This window comes from Mus pahari, chromosome 17 (assembly GCF_900095145.1).
Source record: "Mus pahari chromosome 17, PAHARI_EIJ_v1.1, whole genome shotgun sequence".
Classification (NCBI taxonomy): domain Eukaryota; kingdom Metazoa; phylum Chordata; class Mammalia; order Rodentia; family Muridae; genus Mus; species Mus pahari.
This window is the reverse complement of record NC_034606.1, coordinates 2,600,933-2,611,365: the sequence shown is the minus strand read 5'-3', so window position 1 is coordinate 2,611,365 and position 10,433 is coordinate 2,600,933. Positions and strand designations below refer to the sequence as shown.

General features: G+C 37.2%; 1 protein-coding gene across 5 annotated transcripts in view; it reads right to left on the bottom strand.

Annotated features, from left to right (window-relative positions):
• Vps13b (vacuolar protein sorting 13 homolog B) overlaps nucleotides 1–10,433 on the bottom strand; it is a 529,582-nt gene that overhangs the window by 306,927 nt on the left and 212,222 nt on the right. For all 5 annotated transcript variants that reach the window (XR_003845462.1, XM_021217240.2, XM_029548110.1 and 2 more), the window contains exons 24-25: nucleotides 8,236–8,456; nucleotides 3,625–3,828 (exon numbers count right to left, since the gene is read on the bottom strand). Coding sequence is in view for 4 of the 5 variants with exons in the window: in XM_021217240.2 (XP_021072899.1) it covers nucleotides 3,625–3,828; nucleotides 8,236–8,456 (425 nt within the window). In the remaining variant the exon portion in view is untranslated. The remainder of the gene's footprint in view (nucleotides 1–3,624; nucleotides 3,829–8,235; nucleotides 8,457–10,433) is intronic.

Sequence of the window (10,433 nt, the reverse complement as noted above, 5' to 3'; positions counted from 1 at the left end):
CTCTCTCTCTCTCTCTCTCTCTCTCTCTCTCTCTCTCTCTCTCCCCACCCCCACTACCAACATCAAAATAATAGCTAGTTAACAATCCAAGAACACTCAGAGAGAGGCTACCCCTTGAGAAGGAAAAGGTGGAATGGAGGGAAGATTTGTATGAGGGGGTACTAGGAAGAGGAAGTCCTGATACTGGGTTTTAAAGTGAATAAATAAATTAAACAAAACAAAGTAGAAATTGAGTCAGGCGTGGTGGCTCATGCTTTTAATCCTAGCACTTGGGAGGCAGAGGCAGGAAGATTTGTGAGTTCGAGGCCAGCCTGGTCTACAGAGTGAGCGCCAGGACAGCCGGGGCTACACGGAGAAACCCTGTCTCGAAAAACCAAAAAAAAAAAAAAAAAAAAAAAAAAAAAAAATTGTATCAAACACCTGAAGTCCTTACTGTCTTGAGAATGTGAGGAGATAATTCCTGAAAAGCCATGATTTTAATGAGCACTTTCAATGAAGAGCTACTGTGAATCTCTTTGACAAAATGTGACATTTGCATTTAAAAGAGGACAAATCTATATTCCCAGCTCTTGCAAAGACAACAGCAATACTAGAATGTATCCAGAAGTGCGCAGTCAGTCAGCGTCAATCTGTGATATATACCTGTGATGTACTGATCAATTCTTTTAAACTATCATGGCTTAAAACTATCACTTTAATTGAGCTTTTAATCTTCCTCTGAGTCTATGTCTGGCTTCTAATGACACAGTGCCACAGCAACTCTACAGTACTGTCTGTTATACTATTTTGACAAGTCTCAGCACCCTGGAGGCAGAGATGGGTGGGTCTGTGAGCTTTAAGCCAGCCTAGTCTATATAGGGAACTCCAGGCCAAGCAGGGATTATAATGAGACCTGGTATCAAAAAACAAACAAACAAACAAACACACAAGAATAAAATATAATAATTTTCCTTATCTATGTGTTGGAAAATAATAAAACATTAAGAAAATTATATTAAGAATGTACTTATTTTAAAGTAAAGTAACAGTTTGCTGACTAATAGGCTAATTAAGTTTGTGATCTGTCTGGACAGACAGCACGCTCACTCCTTCAGCCTGCGGTGTGTTGGAGTAGGGGTTTAGAGAGGATGGTGCACTTTGTGAGTTGGAGTTTTATTGCCACTTCGCACAGTAAAGATCATCATGTAGATGCAGATCATCTGCAACACCATAAGAAAGGTCACATGAGTATAACCACAACATATGTTGTGTATGCTCTGTACCTAAACGGTTCTGATGCTCACGTGCAATGCTGCTAATATAAAGGCCTCCTGTAATGAGAAGACAGTTTCAGTGCAAGGATGACTCAAGAGAAGCAAAGGACTACAGCGCTACCAGCGCTACCCTGTCCAACGAAGCACTGGAGCAGTCTCCAAGTGTTTCTACCGTCTCCTGGGATACAGAGTCTCTGCAGTCCTGTGTTTTCCCATGAGAAAACAAGTTTTACTTGCATTAAGTTAGGCAGGTGGCACATTTGAACACACAGATAAATCCAGGAAAAATCAAGATACTTGTTATACAGGAACTCAAAGGCTCCCAAAAATGAGTTAACCATATGATTCAATGGTGGAAGGAAAGAAAATTGGAAAGGTCACAAAGCAAATATCTATAAATACCATAAACAAAAGGAAATAAGAAATAAAACTTTGACCCAAAGTCTGAATTTTTGTTGAACTAATGAGCCACAGGGTGAGCCATATGACTGGTACACCCTTACACAGTAAGAGAATAGTCACCAAATCTTTATGTTGTCCTTTACTACTGAATTATTAAGGAGATACATTAAAATGCAGGTGTATTCTCAGTTTACTGTGATTCCCCACAAAAATATTTATTGAAAGGAAACAAAAACATTAAGGCATGTAAAACATGAACATCTAAGATATAAAAAGTTCTAGCTGTACTACTCAATGCTCACATCAAAACCATCTCAACAGCAGCCCTCCTCTCTTTCATGGAGACAAATCAGCCAAGTATCTGAAGGTACCTCTGAAGGAACAAGCTTGCCAAGAGTTAGGGCCCAATGATTATCTTGGGAGTCAATGACTTCTGGGTGAACATAAGTGCAAATGACTGCCACTTCTAGGTTGTTCAATCCTGATTCTGTATTGTTTCAAATAAGCTCTTTTACATACTCTTTCTTGATAATTAATTCTTGCATGCTTTCCATTAACATTCATTCAATATAATTTTTGTCAAGCCAAAATAATTAATCAAATTAATTCAAATTATCTTTATATCAAAATTTAAGAAAAACCAATCCTCTAACTTCAAATGAACTGAAGCACAGCCAAAGTCTGACTAAATTTTCCATTTGTTTCTTTGCTGCAAGTAGGGATTGAATGGAGAGTTTATGCAAACTCAGAAAGTGGTCTACCACTGAGCTACATCTGCAGCTCAGAATTAGTTTTAAAGTAACTGAGTAACACCCTCTTATCCCTGATTGATCTCATTTCCTTTTAAAATTTCTTCACTTTGACAAATGAAGAACATTCTAGTCTGTTATGTTGTTAACTCTACTAAAATAAAATCGCACCGAATCCTCATTTATTAAAATCTCATTAATTTATTAAAAATATTCAAATGCTACTTTCTCACAAAATATTAATAAATTTCTCAGGAGAAGTCTTATAATGACTTATGTACAAACGTTGGCACTATTTACCTTTATTACAGCTTATATTTAGGTCATCAGATCTTTTGCACTGGTTGTACATACACTGCATGATACTAGCACATGCCATTTGTGCTATGAATTAGATGAGTGGCAATTCCCAAGAGGTATGAGTACTTCCATAGTCAGAAGTCCGAAGGCTGACATTCTTGTGAACACATGACTAGCAAACAAACGTATGATGAAATACGTCTTTATCTCCTACCCTGTAGGCTCTGCATATGAATCCTAGGTAAGCTTCTTTGTGATTACTATGAATTCTAACACAGTTGTGCCATAGCATTCACACAGTGTTTATTACTGGATCTTATATATCTTCCTTTCTATCTCAGAAATATTGCATACACATACATATCATCTGTTTTCATTTTTATGCACTGTATTTTAATTCACTTCATAATAGTAAATGGGCCACTAAAAACTATTATTTGTTATATAGAAGGAGTAGTGATATTCCATCTGCCTTTACAACAGTGAGAAAATGAAAAGTTGAATTGATGACTAAGGGAAAGGAAGACACGGAGGAAAGCAGGGCTCCGAACCACTGAGTTGAAGACAATGGTTAACAGCCTGACTTCCAAACAGCCCCTAAGCACAGAGAGAGCAAGAAAGGAGAGCAAATGTCTTTTTACTCAGCTTCTAAGTTCCCATGCTCCCAAACAGTGCCCTTCCTGCCCCTCAGACTGTACAGAGCTGGACTACCTCACAGCTTACTCAAAGTGGGAAGACTGCTTGGCATTCAAAGGAACATCATGCAGATCCAGGCAGGACAGAGCACAGCAGAGCTCCTCAAGTGCCTTCTCAATCTGTCAGCTTCCATGGTGGTTAAGTCACTTTTCACTTTCAATGGTGACAGAGCCTCACTGTATTTTATCTCTCCCTGGGTAGCAGAGATTTTCAGAACCACTTACCTCAGTAGTAGTTCCTACGTCAGCAGATGGGCTGCATGTGCTGGTGTCTGGTGGAGCTGTACCTACGCTGCTCCAGACTGGAGAACCAGGGACAGGCCCTGCCACTGTCTCTGGGTAGACTGAAGATGGACTAAGATGGCCTCTCTTCTGAATTTTACTCCAGACTTTACTCATGGTATCTGTCAATTCATAAATGAGCTGGACCTGAGAGTAAGGGAGAGCAGGGGGAAGAATCACGTTTCAAATTCTATTCACAACCTACTAAAATGCTAGCTTTAAGAAAACTGACAAGTTCAAAATGTCAAAGTCTACAAAATAACTAACGACCAAGTAATGGCCAAAAACCATCAAGGAGCAGGACTGATTTACACCAGCCACAAACTTACGCTGTGCTGTTTTATGATCAGCAAGCATTTCTGCAGATGGATGTAGTCTAATGAGCAGTGCTCAGTGTTGAGAAGTAGATTCCCTTTAAGAATGATTAAGAACAACTCCAAATGCCTCTTACACACAGAACTGGTGAAAGCAGAAAGCAAACACATACCTGAGAAGTGTGGTTACTTTATGCACTATAAAGCATCTACCACCCTTCCTTATATATAACTTCCAAAACTAAATCTTCTCTATCTTTCTGAGATAAAAATGACATGGGATTTCTTTTGAGGCAAATGAAAAGTATGAAATAACAGAGAGTAGGAAAAGAAAAACATTACCTTATGAGACTTCTAGAAATAGAAAACATCTCCAACCAACTTCCCCTGGGATATGTTATTCCAATATTGAGAGGAAAACCATTTAACTTGCAAATTGTTTGATTGAGTTCTAAGATATTTATACAAGATTTCATAAATAAGAATTAATCGTGGAGTTAGTATGAGAACATATTGGCATATACTGTATAAAACAAGCTGGGGGGAAGGCAAACATAACAAAAAAGCAAACTCACGGCTGGATATCATACTTTGATTGTGATTTTAAAAAAGTGAAATTCTCCTATTTATAAAGAGTTTCAGTGCTAGGACACATCCAGATGATGAGGCTAGCCTCTCACATGGGCAAAACAGATGCAAAGAGACACTGCTGTCACTCAGATGGAGAGACACTGCTGTCACTCAGATGGAGAGACACTGCTGACAATCAAATGTACAGAGACACTTCCTTGATGTGACCTTTTAAAGTGAAAGCAAGCAATGGCATAAACCTCAACTGTAATTCTATTTTCAAAAAACACATAGCTTCTCTTCCCAAATAAAGAAAGCATGCGGAGGATAAACAATCAGTTTTCAATTGGAGTTGAGCTGAAACACTGAGGATTAAAATCATAAAATTAAAATGTGTGTAATTAAAATGTGTATAACTAAAAAATACAACTATTCTAAATATCCCATAGAACAACAGAAACTCTCATTTTCTGCTGGTAAGAACAGAAGATTTAAAACCAGTTTGGTAGTTTTAAAGGCATACATATATCTACTACCTTATCCAGCCAATTAAAGTAGTCTCCCCCTCCCCCCCCAAAAAAGCTGATGTCTTCAGAGACATAAACAGAAATATTTACAGCATACTGTACATCTGGAAAAGTCCTAAATGTTTAACAACAAACACTGAACAAATGAAGGTCAATTATATAGTTAAATGTTACTTAGTAATGATGAGGACACACGTAAAACATGAACTAATCTAAAAATGGCTGTGCAGCATGAAGGAAGTTAGACAAAAACCACAACTGTAGAGTTCCGTCTACACCATGGGGTCTTAAAGGACTATAACTTTTATGACAGCTTCTATGATGATTTAATGAGTATATATATATATATCCAAAACTTTTTTGAAATGGGTAACTTAAACACACAGTTTATTGTATACTAAGTATACTTCAGTAAAAATGGATTAGGAAAGAAATAAAAAATAAGTATATATGAAGCACCATTCTATGAGCTTTGTGTAAAGGTAAATGAATAGCAATGGCAATCTGAGTACGACATACTGACTAAATAATTTTTTTTATTCCTTAAACATTCAGAAATGAAGAAAATCATATCATCAATGATGGACCCAAAGTGGAAGCTTATCTCTGAGATTTAGAGTATGAAATGGATACCCACTTAGATCTAGAATAAGCAATTAGTACTCAACAAGAATCTAGCCCATGAAATAGATACCTATTGGGATCTAGTACATGAAATCAAAAATAGGAAATAGATATCTACTGTGTTCTAGAATAGGAAGTGGACACTCACACTCATGACTTTATCTAACACCTAATCTGTCTATATAAGGATCAAGGAAGCCAGATGAGGACAAAATGTCTGATTTTATAAAAGAAGGAGAAGGCAGGGTGCAGAGAAGAAAGAAAGAGTTGCCCAAATCAGCTATGTTCAAACTCTGAGCAACAAGGAAAGAATAAGAAGAAGACAGTTCCCTGATTAGGAAGAGAAAAGGAATTAATTCCAGAGTTTGAGAAGTGACACGGTACCAGGATCTTACTCTCAGAAACAGTTCAAGCCAAGCATCATCACTTTTACATATTGTTGTATTTTATTTTGTCTTATCTAGACTATTGTAATGGTGATGGAAAGCCAGGAAACTCATAGAGAGAAGCTGAATCTGTTCTTTCCTGTTCTATTTTGTAGAACTTAAGGAATCAAGCGCCATCAATGAAGTGCCTTAAGACAAAAGAAATGTTTGTGTCACATATGAATAAATTATTATATCAGCACTGTAATATACCATCTGAGACAGAGTAGAAACTGAAACCTGAGCGTCCTAAGGTCTGTATCTGCACTTTCAAAGTTCTGCTCCCACAAACGCACAGCACTTGCTCCACAGACCCTCACATTACTGTCTGTCCATAGGAATCTGTATCCAAGCCTCGCTTTTTAAGTGGTGTTAATTAGTGCTCATTCTAATGGCTTCTTTTTTCTTCTCCGGACACTTTTACTATATGCAAGACCACATTCAAAGATAAAGAGGGATAAGACAACATCCCCCTCCACCATGTCCCAAGGGACACAATGTAACAGTTTCTTTTACTCTTAGAAGCATTTTAAAGCAGCTAATAGCACTAGCATTCTACTAGCAACCTAAGAGATGGAGACTCCGGTCATAATTCTCCTCTATAGTGCTGCTGGAACACAGTTCAAGCATGGAGTCATGGAGGGGAGTTCTGAGTGTCTGTTAAAAAACAAGACAAGAGTCTTTTGACCTCAGTTTCATCAAAAAACAGACCTTCTTGGAATTCTTGGAATGTGTTTGTGTGCTCCTTCTAGGAACATGTTTGCCTGATCCTCCCAGTTACAGGGGAGTTCACTTCAGTTTTTTGTTGTTGTTGTTTTATATGCCTCCTTAAGAAACCATGTTTTCGCCACGTGTGTTGTGTCCTTGTGACTGCACACTTTACTCAGGCGACTCTTCTTAACCCTCGGAGTATAAACCGTCCGATGCTCTTAATAAACTGGGCTACTGCGGGAGACTGCAGTAACCAGCCTCATTTTTAGCCCCTGCTCTCCCAGGTTCATGCAGCCAACTAGAGTGGTAAAAACCAACACGAAAACCAAATTACATAGCATATAACAGAAAGAAGTAGAGACAGTGTCCACAGCATGATTTTGTGCAACCAAGACTGATAACCTGAATTCCGTTTTCAATACCCACATGATTAAAGGACAGAAATAACTCCTATAAGCACCTCAATAAATAGACAGATGATAGATAGATAGATAGATAGATAGATAGATAGATAGATAGATAGATAGATGATAAATAGACAGATGATAGATGATGGATGGATGGATGGATGGATGGATGGATGGATGGATGGATGGAAGGATGGAGGGATGGAGGGATGTTTAAAAAGAGGCAGGGGAAAAACTGCATTGTACTGGAAAGGAACTTCTACAATATAGAATGATAGTGGAACTTAATTTTTTTAAACTACTTCAAAATCTGGCCTGGTTGATAAGTATTAAAGCTGGAATAGATGTATGTACTATGAATTTATGACCATTGGCCCATAAAATTCAATAATATGCTACAGGAGATTATTTTAAAAATAGGATTCAACATTGATTATGTGGAAGATATACAATAGTATACTGCAAGTTAAAAATGTAAATTTTATGATAATTAATGATACACACAAAACCAGGTGATATGAATTCATAGTAATTGTAAGGAGGCGGAATATAACATGACTGGCATATCATGGTTGAAATGTTATGGAAGTGGCAACTTTTAATAAGTGTTCTCTTTAGGTGTAAATGAGCAAGATTTGAAAGGGGGCTCTGAGAATCTGATTAAAAATTATATATGGTCACTTAGTACATCTTCCAGTCCAACAATAAAAGAAATACTTGTTCAGAATTTCAAAACAGCACATCTATAACTGATTTTATTCCACCAGCCAAAAGATGAATTTATATACTTATCAATACAATTCTTACTATAAAACTTGATAGAACTTCAAAGCCATTCTTCATCTAATCATCGCAATGTTGATGGCAAGGTTTAAAGACAAAAAGGTAGGGTATTCAAAGGAAGAGAAGTCTTTTAATAAAACAAATAAACATTTTTTTAAAAAACCATTTAGCTTTTAGAATGAAGTGTACCAACCTGGGGATTAGAGCATTTTATCTCTAATGACTCTAAGTCAACATGAAGACAGACAACAAATGAGTGCCTTCCATCTGGTCCCACAGGAAGCAGCTTTTGAGATGTGACTGCTAGAGTAGAGGTACATCCCATAGGCTCCACGAGGGAAAGTGTCACTTGCTTTCCAAGAAGGGTATAGATGCTGAAATGATGCAAGCTTATGGTCCAAGGAAATGCATCACCTATAAGGGAACAAAACAGAAAAATGAGACCAACAAAACTACATATTTAATGAATACAAATAAAAAATGATTGAAAATTTCAATCTTAAGTATAACACAACATAACAAAGGTAGGATCTCAGAGACTAAGTTAGTGAATGATTTATATGCTACTTAAATAATTTAACTTTGGTATTTGTAATTACTATAATAAACTTCTATACATTTCACACATTATAAGCATAAGAAGAAAGTTAAATACAAGAAATAAAAACAGAAATAGAAGTCCTAACACCCTCTTTGCCACTATAGTGGATAGTAAATGTTCCATATATATATATATATATATATATATATATATATATATATATATATATATATATATATATATATATATATATAATTTATTAATGAACTCATATTCCTATTACCAGCCGAAACCATGTTATTCTAAAAACTCCAAGTAGATTTCTTCCAGTCTAGCCTTACCTTAAAGCTCAGGCTACTTTACTGGCTAACTGACTAGTGAACATCCAGTGCAGGTACTCACTAGGAGGCCAGTCTAACACTACATTCCTAAGCACAGGAAATCTTGCCTCAGCCTCCTCAACTGCTGAACAACAGGTATATTGCCTTTGTGCCCAGCAAAGACTTTTCATTTTAATTAGAATTCTAATGGTATAATCTGTCTTCATTTTCTAAATACATTCTTTCTGGCAAAATTTATTAATTTCAAATAAAATGATTTGTTCCTACCTTATTATTTAAAAAGGTAGAAAGAGAGCAAGGAGGTTAAGAAGCATGCATGTGTGAATCTGAGACCCGGCTAATTTATCAGAAGAAATTAATCACCAGAAAATGGCAAAGCACCCATGCAGTTCAGGATAAATAATATGAATGGAAATATGCCTAACACAAAACTTAGGGATGAAGCATGAGTCCTAAAAGGAAGATGTGAGTCTCTACACTCATTACTTGTGTCAGCACCAGGGGTGGGGACAGGAGGAAGCGTCCAGAGCACAGTGATTACCACTGAGTTGGGTTGGGGATTTAGCTCAGTGGTAGAACACTTGCCTAGCAAGCGTGAGGCTCTGTGTTCGGTCCTCAGCTCTGGGGGAAAAAAAAGACAAAATAACAACTGAGTAAAAATATTTCAAAAGGAAAGCACTGATTTTAAAATACAGCATATTATGATGCTTATTTTAACAAACTAGGATCTTAACAATGGTTTAGGAAACAATCTTAATATAGACACATACACACACAATGCAAAGCTGTTATCCTCACATTGAGTCAGTGAATACTGGACTCATATCCTTCATCAACCCTTATTCTGACATCAATTTATGAGACTGAATGTGACATTAAGATCACCCAGAGTGTGATTTTTTTCTGTCAGCAAAACTGTGTGTAGGGAATGAGAATGACTGTACACTAGAAAACATGAAGTACATTGAATGCTCAGAATACAAAATGGTAATATTAAGAAATACTTGAAACTTCAACTCAAAAAACTTTAACATCTACAAATTTAAGAATGAAGGGTGGGGAAAATCCCATCTCAAAATCCAAAACAGAGAACAAACAAAAAAGGGGAAGTAATCCTACATGGTACCTCTAATGGACCTTGTGGGTTTTGTTCATCTGGAAATTACTGGTGGTCCCTAAGATTCAACCTGGGCCTTAAACTGTCCTGGTATGTTGTTTACTATTGTAAAAGAAAGAGCCTTCCTGTCTGGGCCTTTGCCCTGAGCAAACCCTGGGCACCAACTCCACAGCCAGTCTCACAATACCCAGAGGAAGATCCACTCCTAGGCACTAACACGCCCAGGTTCACAGGATCCCAGGATCTCATAGTCCCAGAGCCAGCTAAACTCTGAGGGGTTCTGACACAACCAGGATCACAGATATCCTCCAGATCCATCCACTTGCCCAAGAATTTCATAAATTCATTGTTTTTCATAGCTGAGTAGCACCCCATTGTGTAAATGTACCACA